The following is a 25,055-nucleotide window of genomic DNA, read 5'->3' on the forward strand; positions in this document are numbered from 1 at the left end:
AGGTGGTGGGAGTCCGAGGCCTGACCCCACAGAGCCCCAGCTGGGGTGGCTATTTCTTTCTTTATTTGTTCCGTCTCTTCCTTTTGAACGGAGGTGCCATGGGTGGGGTAAGAAACAGTCCCGGGGATGGGATGCTCATCTGTGGCTCCGAGGAGAGACCACGCCTGACTTCAGGAAAGCCAGGAGGCCCTAGGTCCCACCCACATGTCCCATGCCTTCCCTGGTGAGACGGGCGACAGGGCTCAGAGTTCGGCAGAGTGCCTCAGTGTGAGCTGTAAACAGGCAACACCAGCTCCCGGGGGAACCAGTGTCCCAGACAAGTAGCTGCGGCCATGAGCCGAGGACGTCACAGCCCAGGACAGGTCAGAGTCACAGCTCCGAGCGTGCTGCCTTGGCTACGATCACCAACTTGGAGAGCTCAGACTTGAAGGCCCCAGGCCTATGAGACACTGCAAGACAAAAGCAGAGTTGGGCCCTGACAGGGTGCCTCATGAGATGCTGAGAGCCGGGCAGTGCCAGCAGAGGGGTAGGGAAGGCAGGGAAGGTGTATGAAGGAAAAGCTGCAGAGCCAGGTATGCTGACAGGCTCGTTACTATGGCTACTCTGGATACTGAAAGAGGTTGAGAAGACCCAGACCAGCCTGGGAAACTCAGGGAGACTGGGAAATTACAAAGAGGGCTGTGGGGGTGGCCAGGGTGGAGCCCCGCCTAGAATCCCCAGTGAGGGGCTGGGGGCGTGGCCAGGGTGGAGCCCCGCCTAGAATCCCCAGTGAGGGGCTGGGGGCGTGGTCAGGGTGGAGCCCCGCCTAGAATCCCCAGGGAGGGGCTGGGGCGTGGTCAGGGTGGAGCCCCGCCCAGAATCCCCCAGTGAGGGGCTGGGGGCGTGGCCAGGGTGGAGCCCCGCCTAGAATCCCCCAGTGAGGGGCTAGAGGCGTGGTCAGGGTGGAGCCCCGCCCAGCATCCCCCAGTGAGGGGCTGGGGGCGTGGTCAGGGTGGAGCCCCGCCTAGAATCCCCAGTGAGGGCTGGGGGTGTGGTCAGGGTGGAGCCCCGCCTAGAATCCCCAGTGAGGGCTGGGGGTGTGGTCAGGGTGGAGCCCCGCCTAGAATCCCCAGTGAGGGGCTGGGGGCGTGGTCAGGGTGGAGCCCCGCCCAGCATCCCCCAGTGAGGGGCTGGGGGCGCGGTCAGGGTGGAGCCCCCCCAAACTTGAGGACTGAGGCCCCCTTCCCCACACTCGGCCAGTGTCTCCCTCACCAGGTTGTCACAGTCTAGCAAAGCTACTCTGGGGCCCTTGATCCCAGCTCTGAGCTCTGCATGGTCTCTCCACTTCACGCAGCGGCCTGCCAGGGCGTGCTGTCATAGCACAGGAAGTGACCAGGACAGGTGACTGTCTGGGTGCTGCCAGCTAAACAGACCGCAGCAACTGCAGCACAGGGTCCACCCTGCAAGCTTCTTCTCTTTAGCCCGGTGCCCGCTCTCAAGAAAGTCTCTGGTCTGCAGTGCACAGTCATGGGGCCCTTGGCTCTTGCCAGGTGCTGGCGCCTTCCACCTGTGGGGTTCCATTTTTACCTACCTGCTGTCTTGGTCACTTCAAATTCCTCATTTTTAAGGGGGACATCGCTCTCTCTCTCAAACGCAGCTTTGGACTAAAAGAGAACAGGGCACTTTGGTAGACACATATTGAGGAGTCCCTTCCAGTCCCCTAGGTCTGGTCTCCTGAGCACTGTGGCCTAAGCCCAGGCATGCTTGCTGGAGCGGGTGTGTGGTGTTCCTGAGTGGATCCCAGGCAGGGGTCAGCTCACAGGTGACAGACAGCTCCCGATAACACACTCGAGGAGGCTGCTACTCGGCTCTGGGGCTGGGAGGGTAGAACCCGTCACTAACTAGAGGAACAGGGGTGGGCCTCGGGCCGCAGCCTCTGCTGCCAACCTCCCCATTGTTCTGGCCTCCTGGAGTGAAGCAGGTCTATGCAGAGGGATGGGTTACTTGCCCCCACTGTGAGCCTTCTGCTGAGGTCCCCCACTCAGGTGGGAGCCCTGGGGATCAGCAGGGTGGCCGAGTCCCTTGCCATGAATGGTACCTGGGTCCCTAAGACTGGTACTCACATAGGCCATGGCGTACTCGATCTCAGCACCCCGCACCTCGGCCTTGAACTGTGTGAAGTAGAGGTAGGACTTCCCCTGGGGCCTGTAGGGAGACAGAGTCAGCGCTGAGCCTGGCGACGTGAGACTCCATGGTAGGGATTTCCGGTAAGGTAAAGCCAGAGACAGGAAGGAGCTGTGGGTGCCAGGGATGAAGGGGTGGGGGTGACAGCTTCTGGAGACAGAGCTACCTTTTGGGGTTTGTCTTAAAACTAGGTTTTAAGATGGGGTGTCTGAGCCGGGTGGTGGTGGCGCAAGCCTGTAATCCCAGCACTTGGGAGGCAGGTGGATCTTTGTGAGTTCAAGTCCAGCCTGGGCTACCAAGCGAGATCCAGGAAAGGTACAAACCCTGTCTCAGAAAAAAAAAAAAAAAAGATGGGGTGTCTGGTAGCCCAGCCTGGCCAAGGCTAGCTTGAGCTCCTGATCCCCTTGCCTCTGCCTCCCCAGAGCTGGTGAACATGAGGAACAGCAGCTGACTGTACTTCCCAGAAGGCAGGACTCTATCTCAATTTTTAAAATTGGCAAAAGCGCTTCGGTGACTTCCTGCCCTGTGACCCACTCCCCTGTCCTCTTCCTCCCTCCCTGCCCATGCTTTGGTGTTAACACACACTGGCAGCCAGTCTGCTCTCTGCAGCCCATGCATGCAGGTGGCTGCAGTAACAGCCCCACCCCCAGTCCGGTGCATTCTCGGGGCTGCAGCTCACCTCCAGACGGTACAAGTGAAGTGTTGACTGTCTTCGCTGCTCCCCAGGCTCATCTGCCATTGCTGGGGAGAGAAGACAGGCTTGGTGAGCAAAGACAGGTGACCAGCCTCTCTGCAATGACCACACACTCTCTCCCAGGCCGTGTCCCCGGGAGAGCCACAGACACTGTCCTCTGGTGGATCAAGACATTGCCTGTTTCCCTTTTTCCCCTTTAGGGACGACATCTTGAGAATGGCTCCCAGCTTGGCAACAGTGAGACTGTCTAAAAAGCAGACAAGGGTTGGGGACCGTGGGTCAGGGTCTCAGCACGGGGCCCTGACTCCAACCCCAGAAACAGGGCACAGTGGAGCATGTCTGTCACAGAAACACTCAGGACAATCAGGAGATAGCCTCAGCTACATAGGAAGCCAGCCTTGGCTACAAGAGACCCTCTCTCAAAAAAACCAAAGGCAGTCAGGTGGTGGTGGTGCATGCTTTTAATCCCAGCACTCGGGAGGCAGAGCCAGGTGGATTTTTGTGAGTTTGTGGCCAGCCTGGGCTACCAAGTAAGTTCCAGGAAAGGCACAAAGCTACACAGGGAAACCTTATCTCAAAAACAACAACAAAAACAAACAAACAAACAAACAAACAAACAAAAACCCAAAAGCAATATGGGCATATTGGTGCATGCCTTTATTCCCAGCACTCAGGAAGCAGAGACAGATATCTCTTTGAGGCTGAGGCCAGCCTGGGCTATGTTGTAAATTGCAGTCCAGCCAGGACTACAACATGAGACCCTGTCTCAAACAACAACCCAGAGCAGCCAGGACTGAGAGCCAGCTCCGAACTAAGAACATGGGCTGCTCTTCCAAAGGACACAGGTCTTGTTCCCAGGACTCACACAGTGGCTCACAGCTATCTGTAACTCTAGTTACAGGGGACCTGATGTCCTTTTTTGGTCTCCAACACACCAGATATTCAGCTGGTGTGAAGACATTCAAGCATGCAAAACACCATACACATAAAATAACTAATATTAAAACACACAAACAAAAACCCCAACCAACCAGTTCTGACCCCAGCGCTGGCCACAGGTCCCACTGCTGCCCTATCTGGCTTCACAGGGAGGTTTTCCATTGCCGGGACACTCACGTTTATGTCAATTACAAGGGGACCCCGCAGCCACTCAGGTTCATTTTGCTGGAAAGCTAAGCTGTGAGACCCAACTGCACACATGCCAAGGCTAGGCTGCTGGTTCCGGGTGGTTCCTGTGACTCCACAGACAGGCTAATCCCGAACTCCCAGGCTGCTCCAGAGCTTCTGGGCCCTGCAGACAACCCATCTGAGAGATGCTGCTAAGAGGATCCACGTCTTGCTTTTCTGTTAGAAGCAGGGTCGGTCTCCTGTAGCCCAGGCTGTTCCTGAATTCTCTGTAAAGCTGACAACGACCACGAACCCCTGACCCTCTTGCCTCAGCCCGAGAGTGCTGCCACCCTGTCTGCTATTGACCCCTCTTATACCTGTTTAAGCTCTGGCACAGCCAACCCCTAAAACTGCTGACAAAATAAAGTAGAAATGTTTCTTTCCCTGGACCACTCACTAAGTCAGCGAGGTCTAGTCACAATGCAGCCAACACTACTGTCACACATCCAGACACTCTCAGTGAAAAAGGAAGCCCCATGCTAAACCTTCCCTGATTCCCTCTGGCCCCGAGTGCCCACTTCCTGTCTCTGGGTTCCCCTGTCCCGGACACTTCCTGCAGTGGAGGCCCAGACTGTGGCTACTGGGCCGGGGTCTCTCACTGAGCACAGTGTTCTTCAGGTCCCTCTCAGCTGTACCGTGAGTCGGGGCCATGCTCCTTCTATCTCAAACTGTCACTGTCACATGTTCCGTGAGCTCGATGAGAAGCCGGCTCTGGAGCGGGGTCTGTGTGTCTCCAAGGTCTTGCTTGGGAGAGGGCGGGCCCAACCTGTAAGCGGCGGTGGTGGCTCCAGCAGACAGCCCAGCCTGACCGCTCTCCGGAGCTCTCCTGCTGTCCTGGCTGGTTTCATGCCAGCTTCACAGCTGGGGTGACCAGAGAGGAGGGGCCTCAGCTCAGAAAACGCCTCCAGGAGATCCAGCTGCAGGCTAGCCTACAGGGCACTTTCTTTCTTCTTTCTTTTCTTCCTTCCTTTCTTTCTCTTTTATTTATTTATTTTTTTGAGACAGGGTCTCTCTGCAGCTTTGGAGCCTGTCCTGGACTAGCTCTGTAGACCAGGCTGGCCTTGAACTCACAGAGATCCGCCTGCCTCTGCCTCCCGAGTGCTGGGATTAAAGGTGTGTGCCACCACCGCCCGGCTTCTTTCTTTCTTCCTTCCTTTCTTTTCTTTTCTTTTTTTTTTTTTTTTTTTGGTTTTTTCAAGACAGGGTTTCTCTGTGTATTTTTGGTGACTTTCCTGGATCTCTGCAGACCAGGCTGGCCTCAAACTCACAGAGATCCTCCTGAGTGCACCACCACCACCCAGCTTAGGGCATTTTCTTAATTAGTGATCGGTGGGGAGGTCCCAGTCCACTGTGGGTGGTGCCATCCCTGGGCTGCTGGTCCTGGGTTCTCTAAGAAAGCATGCTGAGCAAGCCATGGGGAGCAAGCCAGTAAGCAGCATCCTCCATGGCCTCTGCCTCAGCTCCTGCCTCCAGTTCCTGCCCTGTGGAGTTCCTGTCCTGACTTCCTTAGATGATGAAAGGCATTGTGGAAGTGTGAGCCAAACAAACCCTTTCGTCCCAACTTTGTGTCGGTCATGATGTTTCACTGCAGCAACAGAAACCCGGACTAGGACACCTGGGTTCAGTCCCCAGCACCCACATGGTGGCCCACAACCACTACTAACTCCAGCTCCAGGAACTCTCAGTAGGCAACACACCCACGTGTACACACCCATACCCACACACTAACTATACACATAACTAAAAGTTATGTATTTAAAAGCCCTTCCTACAGTGGGGAAAAGAAGCTGGACACAGCCGGGCGGTGGTGGCGCACGCCTGTAATCCCAGTACTCGAGAGGCAAAGGCAGGCGGATCTCTGTGAGTTCGAGGCCAGCCTGGTCTACAGAGTGAGTTCCAGGAAAGGCACCAAAGCTGCACAGAAAAACATGTCTCAAAAAACAAAAACAAAAACAAAAAAAAAAAGGAAGAAGCTGGACACTTGTCTTGGGGGCTCACTACTTGGGTCTCCAGCTGACTGCCATCTTGCGTCCACAGCTGGTTCCTTACTGACTAAAGGTCTGCAGAGACATCTCAGAGGTGAGAGCACTGGCTGCTCCTGCAGAGGACCTGGGTTCCATTTCCAGCACCCACATGGCAGCTCACAACCATCCGTAACTGGTCCTGGGGATAAGACGCCCCCTCTGGCCTCTGAGGGAACTGCGTGCTGGTTTCTGCTGCCTGTGAGCACCTGGCTGAAGATGTTTTGCCGTCTACAGTCTTCTGCTTGCTGTGTACATACTCAACCCACTCATTCCACACCACAAGCAAGGCTGCGATCACTCTCCAGACCGTGAACAACACTGCACGAGGGCATGTATTTCTGCCCATCAAGGTGCTGGGCTGTGCATGTACATCCATCCAAGGACATCAAGTCACTTCCATTCACTGGCCCCACTGAAGGCTCTGCTCAGAACACTAATGTGCAAGGTGCCACAGAGACCAACATTTCCTCTGGAGAATGGGTCTGGGTGTGGGGCAGGTCGCTGCCATGGTGGGCAGGCATCTAGCTTCATGGCTGTTGGCCTTAATGTTCCCCATGCTGCTGTACCAGTTTGCATTCTACTGCAGGGGGGTGGTCTTGGTGGGGGTTCGACCCCTTGCCAGCTCACAGGCTGCCCTCCTGAGGCACTGACCGCCTTGAGATAACAAAGGTCCCTCTGCCCAGGGAAGTGACACTGTCATCTGAGCACTCAGGACACCAAAGCAGGCAGAGCAAAGGCCACATGATAAGAACCTGTCTAAAAGCACGAACAAACTGACCAATGAGAACCACAGTGACTCACTGACCACACATGGATCAATACTCAGGGACTGGCACTGTGGGTCACTGGCTCCGTGAGGCGAGGGCCAAGGCAGCTCGGGGTCCTCTCAGGCTCATGTGACTGAGAATTCAGTGCCGTGAGCTGTGAAGCTGACTACCTGCAGTCCTTGCTGGGGGTGGGCTGGGCGGTCCAGCCGTGAGTACCACTGGCTTCCACCATTCCCCCAGTGGAGCACACAGCCAGACAGCAACCAGCCTCCACCCTCCTGCTGTGGTAACTGGACTCACCCATGGGGACAGGAGTCCTGCCTAGTGAGCGGATGCAGTGGGGATGCCTTGACCACTCCTTCACACAGCACACAAGCACATGAGGGGTCATCCTGGACTCTGAATTACACACCTGTGACATATCAAGCCCTCTTTCATTGATGGCAACATCCTGAGTAAGGGGTACCACGAATGGCAGATTGACAAACCACCCCCCTTCCCTGTCTAGACACTAGTGCTGTGAGATGTTCTGTATGTTAAACATGTTGCTCTGATTGGTTAATAAATAAAACACTGATTGGCCAGTAGCCAGGCCACGAAGTATAGACGGAACAAACAAAAAAGAAATTTCTAAAAACAAAAAGGCTGAGTCAGGAGACGCTGCCAGCTGCCACCATGAGTACCAACATGTCAGATACCGGTAAGCCACGAGCCATGTGACAACTTACAGATTAACAGAAATGGGTTAATTTAAAATAAAAAAACTAGATAACAAAAAAGCCTGCCACAGCCATACAGTTTATAAGCAATATAAGTCTCTGTGTGTTTACTCGGTTGGGTCTGAGCGGCTGCGGGACTGGTGGGTGAGAGAGATTTGGCCTGACCGTGGGCCAGGCAGGACTGGAGAAAACTCCAGCTACACACTTGTAGTGTGGAGTGAAGAGAATCTTGACAGGCATGGCGGCTCAAGTCTCTCACCCCAGCACCTGAGAGATGGAGGCAGGGTGATTGCCCAAAGTCTGAGGTCAGCCTGGAAAACACAAGAAGGCCAGTTTGTTCTGGAAACCGGCCTGTCTCAAAACGACAAGGGGCTGGAGAGGTGGCTCCGAGGCTAAGGGCACTGGCTGCTCTTCCAACACTCACATGGAAGCTTACAACTGTTTGTACCTCCAGGCCCAGGGGCTGTGTGACCATCTTCTGGCTTCCATGGGCACCAAGCACATACATGGTACATAGACACTATGCAGGCAAAATGCCACGCACATTTAAAAAGTAAGTCAGTCTTTTCCAAAAACCAAAAAGAAAGAAAAGGCACTGAGTCTGCACCTTCTGTGCTGAGTGGCAAGAACATGCCCACAAGCACAAGAGGAACCTGGCAGCCTGGCCACGTCCCGACACCAACTGTGTGAAGCCCAACTACTCACCTCGTTGGTCCCTCCTTGGGAAGCGTATGTGAATGTGCATGTAAACTTGCCCTGGAAAAGAGAAAACAGAAGAAGGCTGGAGGACCAATGTCTCGATGTCCAGAATCAAGACCCCAGCATACAGGGTGTGGCACTGCATGGCTGCCATCTCAGGTACTGGTGAAATCAGAACAGGAGCCACACTGTCCTGCACCGCCTTGTAGGCATCCTTTCTGTTTCCTGAGCCGGTATCCTGGAAACCATGCTTTTCCCTATGCTGAGCTTGGGGCCCCACGATGAACACCCACCCTTTGCCTTGCTAAACTCCTGCACGCCTCTGACAACTCCTCTTCCACACGACCTGTTCTTGTACTGATCTACCTTGACCCCCGAGTCCCCCAAATTATCCCAACAGCTGTTTCTTATCAACCATAACCTCAAAAGCCAGTGAGGGGCTCCTCTCTGAAACCCCGACTTAGGGGGAGCCAGTCTGGCCAGTCAGTCCCTATGGACTTCTAAATATAGCCTGCTTTTTTTTGGGGGGGAGGTTCGAGACAGGGTTTCTCTGTGTAGCTTTGCGCCTGTCCTACAACTCGCTCTGTAGCCCAGGCTGGCCTCGAACTCACAGAGATCCACCTGGCTCTGCCTCCTGAGTGCTGGGATTAAAGGCATGCGACACCACCGCTCGGCTTACAGCCTGCTTTAATCAGACAGTGGTGAAAATGTTTTGTCCTCAGGCAACTGATGAAGTAGAGGCAGGAAACTGCGAGTCAACGCCAGCCTTGGTGACTTGCATCTACAAGAGAGCTCCTGCCTAGAATCCCCAGTGAGGGGCTGGGGGCGTGGTCAGGGTGGAGCCCCGCCTAGAATCCCCAGTGAGGGGGCTGGGGGCGTGGTCAGGGTGGAGCCCCGCCTAGAATCCCCCAGTGAGGGGCTGGGGGCGTGGTCAGGGTGGAGCCCCCACCTAGAATCCTCCAGTGAGGGGCTGGGGGCGTGGTCAGGGTGGAGCCCCGCCTAGAATCCCCCAGTGAGGGGCTGGGGGCGTGGTCAGGGTGGAGCCCCGCCTAGAATCCCCAGTGAGGGCTGGGGGCGGATGGGCCCGCTAAATCCAGGAGGGGGCGTGGTCAGGGTGGAGCCCCGCCTAGAACCCCAGTGAGGGGCTGGGGGCGTGGTCAGGGTGGAGCCCCGCCTAGAATCCCTAGTGAGGGGCTGGGGGCGTGGTCAGGGCGGAGCCCCGCCTAGAATCCCCAGTGAGGGGGCTGGGGGCGTGGTCAGGGTGTCTGTCTAGCATTTCCAGCCAGGGCTGGAGCCGGGGCAGAACATCCCAGCACCACAGAAAAGGAAAAGGCTCTAGGACGCCCTCCGGTGGCCACCTGGCTCCTTTCCTCCCCGGAGCACAGAACTCTGCACAACCCCCGGGGTTTCCTGGGACGGTCTCTTGGCCCTCAGCAGCCACTCCTTTAGAACACTGGCTTTGGGTTCAGTACCTGGGAGCCCCTGACACGCACACGCCTTTGCTACTTCCTGCCTGCGACGCAGGCCTGCAGGAAGCCCTGGGCTCTAGGGACGTTCTCAGGAAATGGTCCCGGGGACAGCTGTCACAGGGGCGTTGGGGACCTGCAGTGAGGCTGACCGCTGGCTTCAGGGCCCCGCCGCTCTCCTCAGCCAGCACCGCCTTTCCAGAATGTGATGGGCAGGGGAAGGGGCTTGCGGCAGGAGGAGCCTGCTGAGGCGGCCACGCCCCCCGAGCCGCTCGACCCCAGGCAGCCCCGCCCCTGACTCGCTGACCCCGTTTCCACGACGACCCGCTCCCTAGTCTGGCTCCGCCCAACACCGGCAGCCTCCAGCCGTCGATGCCCCGAGGGAGGCTCAGCACTTACCCCGGGTCCTACGTCCTGGGAGAAGGAATGTACGACGCCTCCGGGCCTCACGTCAAACGGCACGGTAGTGGGCTCGGACACAGCGGCCGCCAACGTCAGCGTCTCGGCCGCCAGGAGCAGGGCGGTCCAGAAGGCTCCTCTGGGCGCCGCCATCTTGGTTCCGGGCCAATGCGCAGGCGCCCGCGGACGGGGCGCGGCGAGGGACACGTGGAGCGGCCGGCGCGGGACACGTCGGCGCGATGCAGTGACGCTCAGGCCGCCATGTTGGGGCGGGGCACGTCTTGGCACGTGAGGCGTGACAGCGCCTCTGATTGGCGCCCGCTGATTCGCCTCCGCGCTGCAGGGGTCAGAGTTCCCATAAGGTTTTTTTTTTTTTTTGCTTTTCCCCGCCCCCCTCCCCCCCCCTTCAGTCCGGTTCCCCTAATCAAAATGCCTGACATCATTGTAATCAGGGTGAAAAAAGTATTCCGGTATTTTTATATTTATATCTCATTTAAATGGACTCCATTTGTAATTAGGACGAAAAGGTATTCCGGTATATTTAGAGTTACGTCTCGTTTAAATGGACGCCAGGTCTCCATCTTGGCAGTTTTATTTTGTTAAATTATCTTTAATATGGCTCCACTTTCATTTTTAATTTTTAAAAATTTTGATTGCTCTTCGTTTTATAACTTATTTTACTTTAGTTTATCGTTTAAATTTCATTTAAGAACATTTTATGGTGGAGTCTGGAGAGATGGCTCAGCAATTAAGAGCACTGGCTGCTCTGGCAGAAGACCCAGGTTTGAGTTCCAGCACCCACATGGTGTGGCTCGCGACCTCTTGTAACTCAGTTCCAGGGCATCCAACGCCCTCTTCTGGTCTCCGCAAGCAACAGGCATGCATGTGGTGTACAGACGCGTACATGCAGGCAAGACACCCCTCCTCACAGAGTAAAAAGAAATATTTTTATTATGTTTTTCAGATGGCTCATTGATCCCAGGCTGGCCTCCAACTCCTTTTGAAGGGAAGGATGGCTTTGAACTCCTTGTTCTCCTGCCTCCTTCTCCCCAGTGCTGGGATGCAGGTTTCACTGGTGCTGGGAATGGAACCCCAGGTCTTGTGTGCTGGGTGATTATCCTAGCCTCTGAGACACAGCCCCAGTTCTATGGACAAACACACCTGCCAGCTCCCACTCGCCCTGGCCAGACAGGCCTGTCTTGACAGTGTCCTGCGCTGAAGGAGAAGGACGTCCCGACGCAGGGGACAGTGGGCTCTTTCCCTTTTGTGGCTCCCGATATGTCACGGGTGTTGCTTAGCTGTCCTGAGGCTAGGACTAGGGTCTTTTTTTTTTTTTTTCCTAAGACATGTAGTTTTGGAGCCTGTCCTGGATCTCGCTCTGTAGCCCAGGCTGGCCTCGAACTCACAGAGATCCGCCTGCCTCTGCCTCCCGAGTGCTGGGATTACAGGTGTGCGCCACCAACGCCCGGCAGAACTTGGGGTCTTATGCATGCCTGGCCAGCTCTGTCCTGCTGAGCAATATTCCCAGCTTTCTGATTGTTAAAAATTAGACTTAAATTGTCTGGGACGATGGATGAGTGAGGAAGGGGAGGGGCTTGCTGCCAAGACTGCTGACTGGCGCTCCGGCTCTGGGGACAGATGGTGACAGAGCTCACCCCTGCAGGATGTGAGCTGGGACAAGCAGCCATGGACAACAGAAAGTAAGTATGTAGCTTAAGGAATTAGCCTCCAGTGCCAAGTGAACCTCACTCTAATCACAAGGACAGGCCCTCTTCCCCGATGGCTGCTGGTGCCCACATCAGCCTCCTCCATCCTTATCTCACATGTATTTATCCAGTGTGTGAAGGTCAGTTCTCTCTTCCGCCATGCAGGTTTTGGAGATCAAACTCAGGCGGTCAGGCTTGGCAGCAAGTGCCTTAACCTGCTGAGCCGTCTCACGAGCCCCACACTCTTCCACTCTTGTCAAATGAAAGGAGAGGGGGAGGCTGTATCACAGGCCACTTGTGTGCTTCCAGGGTGGGGACAGTGAGGACAGAGCCTGGCAGAAGCCACCAGCTGACCCATGTGAGATTTCCACCCACTGCTCCTGTCTCCATTACAGGTCTTCTTCTTCTTCTTCTTTTTTTTTTTTTGTAAGATTTATTTATTTATTATGTATGACTGCAGGCCAGAAGAGGGCACCAGATCTCATTACAGATGGTTGTGAGCCACCATGTGGTGCTGGGAATTGAGCTCTGGACCTTTGGAAGAACAGCCACTGTTCTTAACCTCTGAGCCATCTCTCCAGCCCCCACTCCAGGTCTTAAGGGGAAGCATCTCATTAATTTTTCTTTGGTAAATTTATATTATTTTTTTCCAGACAAGGTTTCTCTGTGTAGCCCTGGCTGTCCTGAAACTCGTAGCCCAGGCTGGCCTCGAACTCACAGAGATCTGCCTGCCTCTGCTTTCCAAGTGTTGGGACGGCCATCATGACTGGCCTTTATAATTTCAATACTTGGAAGGCTGGAGAAGACAGCTCACAGTTAGGAGCAGGCTGCTCTTCCAGAGGCCTCAAATTTAGTTCCACACACCCTCACTGTGGGTGAGGCTCACACCCAGCTCCATGGGAATCCAACTCCTCTGGCTTGTGGAGACATCCATACTCACGTGCAGTACCCACTGACACGCACACGTGCATACCCATGTAAATACACATAATTAAAAATAACACATCTCTAGAGAATAATTTCACTGATTAAAAAATGTTTTTGAGACAAGGTTTCAAGCACCCAAAGATGACCTTGAACTCCTGACCCTATGGCCCCCACCTTCTGAGGGCTGAGATGGAGCCCATATGGGGCATCTTTAGGCATCCCAGTGACCCCTCTTGTCCCGGTCCCATGTCCATGTGTCTCATACCCCCTCCCAGCCTGGTACCCCCAGTCCCACAGAGCCCCCTGCAATCCCTCAAACCCACACAGCACCATTTCCATCTGGAATCGTTTAATGAGTCTACATACCACATAATTATAAAAGAATAAGAATTGACAAAAATATTTTCTTTCCATAATATGTAGAGGTGGTTTCTGGGGGGTTTTTTTGTGTTTTTTTTTTTCTTTTCTTTTCTTTTTTTTTTTTCCGAGACAGGGTTTCTCTGTGTAGCTTTGCGCCTTTCCTGGAACTTGCTTTGGAGACCAGACTGGCCTTGAACTCACAGAGATCCGCCTGCCTCTGCCTCCCGAGTGCTGGGATTACAGGCGTGCGCCACCACTGCCCGGCCATTTTTTTTTTTTTTTTTTTTTTTTTATTTCTTTATGCCCAAACTCTGGTGGCAGGGGGCAGGGATACAACCCTGAGGTCAGGACGGGTCCTACTCCCGACCCTGGCACCCCCGGGTGGTGCATGAGGAGGAGTCGGGCAGGGACAGGCAGGACGGAGGACACCGGACACGGGACTGGCAGCTCCTCACAGTCTGGGCGTCAGGAGGGCGTGGTGTCCCCAGCCGCCCAGTGCCGTACCTCCAGTTTTATATTTCGGTACCGCTTGCTTCCTGTCTTTTAAATAATTATTTAAAATGCCCCCGAAACACACACGACTCTGCAGGGGGGGTCGGCGGGGCGGCACATGCTTCTGAGCTGGGATGGTGCTGCAGGTACGGGGCCGTGGCAGCCCCCATGGCGGCTGCGGGCCCGGTGGTGGTCTTCCCCTAACCAGCCAAGGAGGGCAGCATGGGGGCCGCCGCCGCCTCTGTCCTGGGCCCCAAGCAGCAGCAAGCAAACAAATCGAAAGCTTCAAATACTAAAAGATTACAAATACGCAAGAAAAGCAGCGGTGGCATCAGGGCAGGGGTCGGAGGTCACAGGTCACAGATGCTCTTGCAGGAAGTGCAGCAATGTCACCTCATAGTGCTCCCCGGACTCCGGGCAGCGGATGCTGTGTCTCTCGTTGGGGTAGATCTGCAAAACAGGCATGGCTGCAGACAGGCCCACCCGGGGACCCTGCTCTGCACGTCAGGGCTGGGGTGCACAGCTCGCCACACAGGGCAGAGGCGTCGGTGACAGGGCTACTGCGTCACCACGTCCAGGGTGCGGGTCTCTTCCCCAGACCCACACCACACGTGACGCTGGGACATGTGAAAGCCCACTGGCCTCTTCTCCTCTCAGTCTGAGGACACACTCCTGAGGAGACGGAGCGCTGCCCCTCTGTCCTGTGTGGCTGGTGCCACCCTGAGTCTCCCCCACATTTCCACAGGATATCCTATCCTCTAGGCAGAGGCACCCCCGAGGTCCGCTCCCCACCTCACTGCGGAAGCCCCGCCTCTGCAGCAAGCCCTCCCCTGGCATCAAGGCTCCGCCCAGCAGCCCCCCCAAGGCTGACCCAGGGGCTGGGGATTAAATGTTCCCTTCCTCACGGGTCCTCTGGGGTCCCCCCCCCCCCCCCCGTGCCTCTAGCCAAGCGGATTCTTCAAAGCAGAGGTCTCTGGTGTAATCACTGAGGACCTGGCAAGTGGCAGGCTGGCCAATGAAGACGGGACTGAACACACGGCCCTGAAGTGGGCGGGCCGGAGGGTGGAGCCTGGGACTTCGACCTCATACTCACCTGGAGCTGGTATGGCTTTCCCGCCCGGATCAGCTGGGACACGAGGAAGTTTGTGTGGAAAAAGTGGACATTCTCATCCAGGAAGCCATGGAGGATGAGCAGGCGGTTAGGCCTGGAGGAGACAGGGGAAGGGGTGAGGCCTCTCTGGGGGGGTCAGGGGATGGTACCCATGGACTCAGAGTCTCTCCCCAGCCCCCGTGCAGCAGGCAGGGCAGAGGTGGAGGGAAAGGACTGTCTAAAGTGGCCCATTCCCAGGCATTCTGCACGGGGGAATGTACTGGAAGCAGATTTCCACTATGACCACCACTGACATTATACACTGGCCAGCAGCCACCTGTGGCTCTCAGAATATCAAAAGTGGTAGGAGTGACCAGAAGGTGAATTTTCTCTTTTATAACAAATTTATTTTAGAGACAGGGTCTCACGTAGCCCAGGCTGGCCCTGAACTGACAATGTAGCTAAGGATGACACTGAACTCCTGATCCTCCTGCTTCAACCTCCTGGGTGCTGGGATGACAGGCGTGTGCTGGGATCTGTACTGCTGGGCTGGGGCCCAGGGCTTCCTGCATGCTGGCCACAGGCTCTGCCACTTTATTTCAACTTTACACACCAAATTTGTGCAGTGCTAATAGTTCCCGAGAATGACAGAGTGGCATTTGGTATCTTTGTGGCTATGATGTTGTATACCCATTAGATCTGTAGTTCTAGAACATTCCATCCTTCAGAGAAAGGGCCATCCCAGCAACAGTGATGTCTGGGCCCTGGGCAGCCCCTGCTCTGCTTCCACAGCTCAGTGCAGTGAGCAGGACTGGAGGAACCTTGTAGGGGGTGCAGTCAATGGTGGGGATTCCTGGAGGCGGAGACACCCTTGCCACACTGCACTGTGACCAGCGCCTGGCCCTCTGACATGGTCACCTGCCATGTGTGGACAGTGTCCATGCCCGTGCGGCATGCAGAGTTCAGGTCCAGACGGGCTGTACGAGGCTGGACGTGAGCTCACAGGGTTACTTGTATTGTGTGGGCAAGCGCTTCAGGGAGGCAGGGTGCCCTAACCCCCACCGTCCTGCACCTCAGGTCAGGATCTGACACTGCAGGAGGCAGGGCAGCTGGCGGGAGGTAACAGCAGACACATGCAGGGAATGATGCTGGGTGGCAGACAGTGCTGGAGCAGGGGCTTACTCATTGGGTAGCTTCTCCACGTGTAGGGCCACAGACCCTGCCTCATAGCCTTGCTGGTTGTTTTCAGGGACATCCATGTACCGTTCTGTGTACCCGGTGTCATAGGCCATCCACACGGTGACGGGAGCACCCGCAATGGCTACCTGGAAGACACAGGGGATGGATCGGGCAGGGAGAGAGAGAAGGAGAAAGGTGTCGGATCTGGGGCCTGGCCTTGACCGGGATTGTGAGCCTCAGCAGAGGGCCAGGCAGCTCATGCACGAGGGTGGTGGATGGCAGGGGGCCCTCAGACATGTCCCCGTGGGCCTTGAGCTGCTCCGGGACACGCAGGGTATGGAGGGAGGGCCCGTCCCACCTTCCTGCCTCCTCCGCCTCCTCATGGCCGCCGCCCCGCAGTGCCCTGCCAGTCCCGGGGCCTGGGCCCCCTGCTGCTCCTCACAGCATGCCCCACCTCTGCCCCTCCGAGGCGGGGGTCCCGGGCTTGGCCTCCCACATAGAGCTGCTGGCGGATGCCATCCTGGGGTCGGTGGTGGCGGGCAATGAGGAGGGGACTCGGCCTCATGGGGCGGCTGCGGGGAGAGATAGCCAGGTGGCAAGGACCCTGCCAAAGGCGCTTGCTCCAGGTTGGGGCTCCGGGGTAAGGACAGGGGTCAAGGGCAGGTGAGCATCGGGCTGCAGGCAGCTAGACAGGAGTGAGACCCACCTTGAACACCTGTGGCTTGTGGATGAGCCCCATGAGCGAGAGGAAGCCACCGTAGGACCAGCCGTGGATGGCCACGCGGCTGAGGTCGATGAAGCCATACTTCTCGGCCACGTATTGCAAGCCTTCCACCTGGTCCTCAATCTCCACCTGGCCCTGTGGAAACCCCGCGTTCTGTGGCTTCCGCCGGGTGGCGACCAGCATCCCCCACTCCATCCCCCTGTCGCTAGTGAGAAGCCTCTCCTCTTAGCCTCAAAGTAGTACTCTAGAAGTGTCTGCCCAGACTGGCCCTGCTGAAGCTGCTCCTGATGGCACCGTCTCCACCACCACCACCATCACCCCACCATCACCATCACCCCATCATCTCTACCATCTCCACCACCATCACCCCATCATCTCTACCATCTCCATCACCACCATAACCATCACCGTCATCACCACCACCATCAGCATCCCCACCACCCCTACCCCACCATCACCATCGTCACAGTCACCGCCCTCAACACCAGTGTCCTCCCACCCTCTCAGTTCCCTTCCTCGGCCACGCCCATCAGACCCACCCTTGGGTTCCTGTGGACCGAGGCACCTTCACAGCATCAGGCTGTGTCTTGGCCACTATCCTCTTGCCAGCCGCATGCTCAGGCCTGAGAGGAGTGGAGGGCACCTGGGTTCCCGAGGACCACACTGCAGGGCCAGGACTCACCATTTGGTTTTTCAGGGCCCCCTCAAATCGCAGGCCCCGTTGACAGGAGCCCCGGCCGTCGATCACTACCACGGCATAGCCCAGGGACGCCAGCGTGTTCAGCCGCAGGTACTTGATGCCCTTGAAGGAGTTGTTCACCAGCTGCACCTGCAGGTGAGGCGGGTGGTGAGCGCTGCAGGGGCGGCAGGGGACGGGGTCTGGGCCAGGGTACACCCACCTGTGGGCCCCCATAGACGAAGAGCACAGTGGGGTGCTTCTTGCCCGGCTGCAGGGTGTGTGGCTTGTAGATCATGCCGTACAGCTGCACGTCGGCACGGGTGTGAAAGTGGAAGATCTCGGGAGGCACATAGTCCGGAGGGCAGTCTGCAGTGACGAGGGTGTTGAGAGTGCTCAGCAGGCCGGGCCTGTGGACCTCAGCCGCCCCACTGCTTCTGCTGGAAGATGATCTTGGGGGAGCTGTGGGGGGTGCCATGGGGGACATGCAAAGCCCCTGGCATGGCCGGAAACCTGCCCACCCCCACAGGGTCCCTCCACCTGCGTGGTCACTGTGGGAAGAAGAGTATGGCAGAAGCCTATGCTGGCCTCAGAGGGATGCAGTCACCCGCCATGGGCTGCCCTTAGGTTCCTGTTTCCCAAGGACTGGCACACAGCCACACTGGTCACCTGCTGCAGTGAGGCCAAGGCCTTGCTTTCCTGAGACACCATCTCTTTATGTAGCCCAGGCTGGCTCGGACCCAGACTTATAGTCCTGCCTCTGCCTCCTGAGGGCTGGGATGACAGTGTGCCCTACCAAACGTGGTTTCTGGGGATGGAACTGGGGTTTCAGGCATGCCAGCACCCTGCTATTGAGCCCCAGCCACTATTCGAGGTTTTTCCAAGGCATGCCCCTCGTGTGCAGAAACTGGAACTCAAGTTCCTCAAGCAGGTTGTAGTGGACCTCAGGCTTTGAGGCACTTTCTCGGAACATTATCTTTCTCTGAGGCCTCTGGTGAGTGACCCTGAGCTCCCTGCCAAAACTACAGCTTCCAAACATCTGCTTTCCGAGGTACTGTCACAGAGGTTACCCCGGGTGCTAGGGTGGCTGCCAGGGACTCGCACCTGCAGGCACGCCAGAGGCAGGAGAGGCAGGGCAGAGGCACTGGGAACCTCTGAACTATTCTCTCTGTGCGCCTGTCACTGGCTGTCTCTGCCCTCCCCGGCTGCTGGGGCCAGCTCCCTGAGGTGCACCACTCACTGGCTGCCTCCATCATGCTGGCCCAGAAGCGTGGCTGCTTGTGCAGCGGGTCGTCATCAGGACCGCTCAGCTTGTACACGTGCACGCAGGGCGGTGTGTTCACGCTGCTGTAGTGACTCACAAACATGTCGAAGTTCTGCTGGCGGCAGGGTGGCACTCAGTGCACGAGAGCAGACGCTGCACAACCCCACCCACCCACCGGCCATCGCCACCAGGGACCCAGGCCTCATCTCCGATGGACAGGGATCAACCCGATTTCCACATGTTCAGAGAGGCTAAGGGCCATGGACTGGACTAGAGGGCGTGGCCCAGGGAGGCTGGGGTGGGCAGGGGCGTGGCATGCCCACCTGACTCATGGAGCAGCTGTGGGAGAAGCCGGGTGTGGTGAGCCTCACAATCTCGCCAGCCGACTCGTAGCTGACCACATAGAGGTGGTGTTCCAGGGGCGTGTCCTTTGTGCCTTGGAAGTACACCAGCTTTGTCTGCTCATTGACCCAGATCTGCAGGCAATGGGGGCTCCTGTGACCAGCTGTGCCTGGGTACACTTTCTGCCCTAGCCCCTTGCCCCAGGGACTGCAATCAGGGACCACCCCTCGCCTGCTGCCCCCTCCCCACCCCGGACAACAGCAGCCCTGCAGCCCGATAGACTGAGGGCAGAGCATAAGGGATATGCGGCTGTGGGGCTGAGAGCTCCCCCAGCATGCACTAGGCCCTGGTTCTATCCCTAATACCACATAAGCTGGGCATGGTACAGCATGCCTGTCACCCAACACTTGGGAGGATCAGGAGTTCGAGGTCACCTTCTGCTACATAGTGAGTTCAAGGCCAGCCTTTTCTCAAAAAATAAAAAGATGTGTATTTGTTTGCTTGATTTTGAGGCTGAGGCTTGCTGTGTAGCCCAGGCTAGCCTAGATATGAAGGTTTCCCTCTCCTTGGCTCCTGAGTGTTGGGATGATGCCCCACAGACAACACTCTGCTGGGACTCTGAAAATGTTTCGGCCTCATGTTTTCCTTAATTCCAGAGTAAAAGGTTCAAAGCCACATGGAGAAGTCCCTGTCCGTAGCAACACAGGTGGGAACGTGACCCCCCCAGAGGGCACTCAGAGCCTTTCTGTGTGTGTGGCTGGTGTAGAGCTCAATGGGAACTTGCCTAACACTCAGAGGACCCTGGTGCTATGCCCTGCATTGCAAAGTTTGAAAATATGAATCACAAAACAAATTTAAAAAACTGAAATCTGGCTCTTTGCTCAGGATACCCTGGTGGCTTCTCCGGACACTGCAGCCACCATACTGGGGAGCTCTGGGAAAGGAGTGGGTAGAGGCTGGCTGGCCCTCAGCACTCAATCACAGAACTGCTGTCTTGCGGAGAGGGAGGGAGCTGTAGGTCTCCAGGGCAGCCCTGGGATGGGCCAGGCCTCCCACCTAGACCTCCCTGCTCAGACTATTGGTGTCCTGAGGCCCCTGGTCGGGGAGGGCAGAGACCAGTACCTTGGAGCCATGCCTTGACAAGACCTCCCACTCGCCACTGGTCAGGGCAACCTCCTCCTTGATGGGGCACTTAAACTCATCTGGAGGAAGGAGAGCAGAGAGGTGAGGGAGGTGGGAGAGGACCATCAGCTCTGCAGCCAAGGGAAGGGCAGTCACAGCCAGTGCCCAGCCTGAGGGGCACTGCCCAGCCTGAGGGGCGGCCAGCGGGGCCAGCTGGTGCTTGCGGAAAACAGCCAGGAAGGAGTCTTCCTAACTCACAGCAGGCGTGGCACACAGTAAGTGGCCACAACCTCCTAGATCATGCTGGCTCACTGGAACCAGTCTTCCATTGGGCATCAGGCACGGCGGCGCACGCCAGTCTGGGCTACACAGTGAGAGCCCTGTCTCAAGAGCAAATCTACCACCGACAAACAGAACCAGGTTCTGTTACCCTGAGGTCTGCTGAGGATCAGGCCTGCAGCCGCTTCCAAAGCCTACTAGACAGAGGTCAGGCTTTTGCTAGGGTACATCTGACATGGACTGGGACAGCTTCAGGGAGACAGCTGACTTCCTAGTCTAAGGCCGCCAGGAAATCTACCACTGTCCAGGCTGGCCCTCACATGCCCCCCACACACAGGGCCACCATCTGTGCCCCACCCCTGCCCCGACCTCAGATTTGAGGCTGTGCATCTGCATCTCGGCACCAGAGGGTCCCGATGACCCACTTATCTGCTGTCAACCACATCACCTAGATACATTCTACCTCCTGGTGTGTCCTTCAAAGCCACCCTCGTCCCATGCCAACCTCCTTATCCTTCACAGCCCTTCTTCATGTTGAACTTTTACCCCAGGTGTGCAGGTATATTCCTGTACACACTGTGCATGCGTGTGTGTGTGTGTGTGTGTGTGTGTGTGTGTGTATGCATGTGTGTGTGCTTGTGCATGTATGTGCGTGTGCATGTGGTGCCTGCGGCGGCCAGCAGAGAGCATAGGACCCAGGGACTGCAGTTGGACAGTTCTGAGCCATGTGGGTGCTGGAAACTGAGCCTGGGTCCTATGCAAGAACAGGGGCTTTAACCACTGAGCCAACTCTCCACCCCCCCCACTCCCCCACTTTAGACAGGGTCTCATGTAGCCCAAGCTGACTTCAAGCTTACTAAGTAGCCAAGGATGACCTTGAAGTCCTGACCCTCCTGCCTCCACAATCTACCACACATGGGAGCCCAGGGCTTCCTGTGTGTCAGATGGACACTGTATCAACTCAGCCCCAGCCGAGGCTAGGCTAGCCCTTCCGAATCTCCCTCCTGTTCCCTTAGGTCTGTCCTGCTCAGACACTCAGCTGCCATCATGTCACGCCAGAAGGTGCATGCTGGGCCCCGAGTGAGCCTGTGGTGCTGGACAACCATGAGCTGGAGGAAGTTTCCAGGCAAAAGCTCCCTGAGTGCAGGGGTGGTGCCCCAGCAGGGTGCAGATCAGAGTTGGTGACACTCCTGTGACACTGAGGTCACTGCCAGGAGGGACAGACAGAAGCCCCAGTCAACACCAACCTGAGCCTTGAGGCACTCAGTCCCACAGCAGCTGGGACGTGAGGCCTGGACTCCTGAGGCTCCTGGTCCTCAGACATGCTGCCTCATTCACTCCGTCCTTTGAGCCCATGGCTGCCACAGCCTGCTGTGGGTACCACCTCTGAACTGTGGTGCTCACTCAAGATGATCCATCTCCAGGGAGGCTTGAATGACATCTGGGGACATGTGCAGCTGTAATAACTGGGGGAGCTGCTGGCAGGGAACAGGAAGATATGGGGATGCTCCCTGAATGTAGCCTGTGGTGGCTGGACCTGGGCCCTGAGCTAAGGCCACAGCCTGGGCAAAGACCCTGAGGTAGAAGACACAGCTCCATTGCACAGGCTATGACCTCATCCTGATGACCCGGAAGTGCCCTCGGCCCTTGGGGTTCACCTGCCATCACCCCAGGAGCCGTGAGTTTCTTTTAGAAGCATAGTCTCTTCAGACCCGGCACCTCAAGCCACTGGCTCCAAAACACAGTGCGAGCTCCCCTCTCCTAATGGCCCTGACTGGACCCCAAGTCATGCTCGGCACCATGTGAGACAGCTCTGGCTTCGACTGTGACCTGACTCTATTCACTCCTCACTCCCTGTCCTGAGCCCCACAGAAGCCTAGTCACTTCACAGTGATGTTAGGACCAACCACTTCCTGCGTCCTCCAGGGTCACAGTCCACGTGCTAAGTCCTCTCAGCCCACTGGTGCCCCGGCCCTCCTCCTGTTCCTCCAACACCACATGCCCTGTCCTGCACACAGCCTTCCTGCAGGCTCCGTTCTCGGCCTCAGGCCTTCGCTGAGAGCACAGCACACGTCTTCCTAGTCCCTGTCAGATCTCCAGTGGCATGTCACCCGAGATACTGACTCACATTTGGAAGAGTTCCTCCTTCTCCTCCTTCTCTGCCACATGTACCTTCTCTGCGTGCCCCAAGGCCAGGGCCACCATCTAGAATCACTCTAGCATTACCGCCTGCACCACCAGAGTCTGTCGGGAGAACACACTTGGCTGGACTGCTCAGACGCGCCTTGCCCCTCCAGCCTCAGCCCTGGGACTCTGGGGTCACTGGGCGCACCACTGTACACCATGGCCCCTGGAGCCGCTCTGGTCAAGGCGCAGAGGGTCTGAGACTCGGAGGCAGATGGCTGAGGCTGGGACACAAACGTGGGCAACAGGCAAACTAGAAACTAGCAGCTGTGGCCATACACCAGGAGAATGACCAGATAGGCCAGATGCAGGTGCACGCAGCAGTGACAGAGTTGCAGGGGCCAAACTCTAATGCCCCGGTGGCACCAAGGGCCCCCGTGCACTTAGGAAACCCCACCTAGTCACTCAACAGACACCTAGCTGACTGCTACCAATGGCCGCTCTTTCCTCCCTACCCCTGCCTCCTGTGACTGATGCTCCGCTCACCTTCTGAGGGGCTGAGGGGTTCCGTCCAGTCGTAGTCACTGGTTCTAAGGTCCACGGTGACCTTGTACAAGTGGCAGAAGCCAGTCTTACACTCGTTGGCGCGGATGAAGCAGAAATCCTGCTGGCCCTCGGCCTGCGGGAATGGGTGGAAGATGTCATGGACCTGCAGGGAGAGACACCTGGGTCAGGGGACTCTAAGGCTGGACAGACCCGAGCCCAGCCCAGCGGCCCACCGGGGACCGTGGTGTGGGAACAGTGGGTACCCTGGGCTCCCGCTTACGTTGATCCAGACATTGGTGACTTCTTCGTAAATGACAAAGGGTTGCACGTGCTTGGGGACGGCTCTGGCGGCTGCCTGCCGCTGGGCCTCGTTCTCAGGGGACGGGATGAAAAGGGCTGGCGGCAGGAGGACAAGCTGGAGCCGCTGCTGGGGCCTGTCCAGGAGCGCGGCCCAGGCGCTGGCAGAGAGAGAGGGGCGGGGGCTCAGAGGGGCGGGGCGAGAGGGGCGGGGCTCAGAGGGGCGGGGCGAGAGGGGCGGGGCTCAGAGGACGGCGGGGAGAGGGGGCGGAGCTCAGAGGACGGCGGGGAGAGGGGCGGGGCTCAGAGGAAGGCGGGGAGAGAGGGGCGGGGCTCAGAGGACCACAGGGATTGAGGGGCGGGGCTCAGAGGCTGGACAGCAGGGGACAGGGCCACACAGGGCCATTCCCTGGCTAGCCTTGCTGGAGTTGGGGTGTGGAGGAGCTCTAACTGGTACACCATCTCCATACAGATCAGGTGAGGCTCCAGTCACACAATCCAGGGACAGTATTCTCAAATTGGACAGGTGGCTTTTTTTTTTTTTTTTTTGGTCAAATGACCCCCCCCTCCCCGCCGCCCTTTTTTTGAAGCTGGGGTCTTGTGTAGCTGAGGATGGCCTTGAACTCTTTGTTTGTTTTTTTGAGACAGGGTTTCTCTGTGTAGCTTTGCCCCTTTCCTGGAACTTGCTTCATAGCCCAGGCTGGCCTGGAACTCACAGAGATCCGCCTGCCTCTGCCTCCCGAGTGCTGGGACTAAAGATGTGTGCCACCACCGCCCGGTGACCTAGAACACTTGATCCTCCTGCCTCCACTGTCAGAGAGTTGGAATGGCAGCTGTGTGCCATCGTGACCAACATTAACTAAATGGACAATGTTCTATTCTCATGCCAGCACGAACATGGGGCCTTGTGCAGGCTAGACCGCTCTGAAACCCCAGGCCTTTTGAGGTGTTTTATTTTGAAATGGTTTTGCCAGGCACGGCCATGGCCCTGTCCTCACGGCAGTAGGAGGCAGAGGTGGGAGCATTAGGAGTTTAGGCTTATCCTGAGCTTCAAAGCTCTAGGTCAGCCTGGGCCGCACAGAAAGAGAAAGGAAGATGAGGAGGAAGTGGTGAGCATGACTGTTTCTGCATTCTGTCCCAACTATGGAAAAGCAAGGACCCCGAGAGACGTGGGGGCATTCCTGTGTCCTGTCCAAGTCCTGGTGTTCCTTCTATTCCAGGCCACCCGGGATTGCCCCACTCTTGGGACTTTGGTCAGAATGACCTGATGTCCAAGTCCCCAGCTTTGCAAATCTGCTGGCTGAGGCTGGGAGGGACCCTAAGGGAAAAGGCATGGGTGCAGGGCACCGAGCTCCACCCTGGTGGGCGGGCCCCAGAGTGGCCCCGGGTACCTGCCCATCCCCAGGACACTCACTATCTGCCATCCCGTGTCCAGCCAGCCCGAGCGATGTACTCCGCCTTGGGGAAGAGGGAGCTGAATGGCTGCACCAGTTCCTTCTCGCAGCTCGACACAATCTGGAGAGACAGGGCCACAGCATGCACAATGCCACAGCCTCCCTGATCTCCAGGGTCCTGATGGCTCAACACTCAGCACCCACATGGCATCCAACGGGCTAGACCTCGTTTCAGGAGCTCCGACACACTCTCCTGGTCTCAACGAGCAGCACGCAGTGCACATACATAAAGGCAGACAAACACTCATACACTAAAAATAAATAAATAGCGGGGCATGGTGTTTAATCCCAGCACTTGGGAGGCAGAAGCAGGTGGCTCTCTGTGAGTTTGAGGCCAGTCTGGTTTATAGAGGGAGTGCCAGGACAGCCACAGCC

At 56.9% G+C, this 25,055-nt stretch overlaps 2 protein-coding genes across 4 annotated transcripts in view; both read right to left on the reverse strand.

Moving 5' to 3' along the window:
• Positions 1 to 41: 41 nt before the first annotated feature.
• Positions 42 to 10,300, reverse strand: Mydgf (myeloid derived growth factor). The gene is made up of 6 exons (XM_036170968.1): positions 10,099 to 10,300; positions 8,240 to 8,290; positions 2,843 to 2,904; positions 2,103 to 2,184; positions 1,571 to 1,643; positions 42 to 449 (listed from the first exon to the last, which is right to left on the reverse strand). Exons 1-6 carry the CDS (start codon positions 10,249 to 10,251, stop codon positions 370 to 372), a joined length of 501 nt encoding a protein of 166 aa, XP_036026861.1. The 5' UTR covers positions 10,252 to 10,300; the 3' UTR covers positions 42 to 369.
• Positions 10,301 to 13,371: 3,071 nt separating this feature from the next.
• Dpp9 (dipeptidyl peptidase 9) overlaps positions 13,372 to 25,055 on the reverse strand; it is a 32,213-nt gene continuing 20,529 nt past the window's right edge. For 2 of the 3 annotated variants that reach the window (XM_036170808.1, XM_036170807.1), the window contains exons 10-21: positions 24,641 to 24,741; positions 23,210 to 23,387; positions 22,930 to 23,092; positions 19,981 to 20,060; positions 18,840 to 18,992; positions 18,493 to 18,628; positions 17,476 to 17,621; positions 17,259 to 17,405; positions 16,559 to 16,711; positions 15,856 to 15,998; positions 14,677 to 14,788; positions 13,372 to 14,033 (exon numbers count right to left, since the gene is read on the reverse strand). In XM_036170808.1, coding sequence (XP_036026701.1) covers positions 13,941 to 14,033; positions 14,677 to 14,788; positions 15,856 to 15,998; positions 16,559 to 16,711; positions 17,259 to 17,405; positions 17,476 to 17,621; positions 18,493 to 18,628; positions 18,840 to 18,992; positions 19,981 to 20,060; positions 22,930 to 23,092; positions 23,210 to 23,387; positions 24,641 to 24,741 — 1,605 coding nt within the window. In that variant the 3' untranslated portion in view covers positions 13,372 to 13,940. Of the gene's footprint in view, positions 14,034 to 14,676; positions 14,789 to 15,855; positions 15,999 to 16,306; positions 16,425 to 16,558; positions 16,712 to 17,258; positions 17,406 to 17,475; positions 17,622 to 18,492; positions 18,629 to 18,839; positions 18,993 to 19,980; positions 20,061 to 22,929; positions 23,093 to 23,209; positions 23,388 to 24,640; positions 24,742 to 25,055 lie in introns of those variants that run through there. The other variant, XM_036170809.1, reaches the window with a different exon arrangement.

Source organism: Onychomys torridus, chromosome 21 (genome assembly GCF_903995425.1).
Source record: "Onychomys torridus chromosome 21, mOncTor1.1, whole genome shotgun sequence".
NCBI lineage: Eukaryota > Metazoa > Chordata > Mammalia > Rodentia > Cricetidae > Onychomys > Onychomys torridus.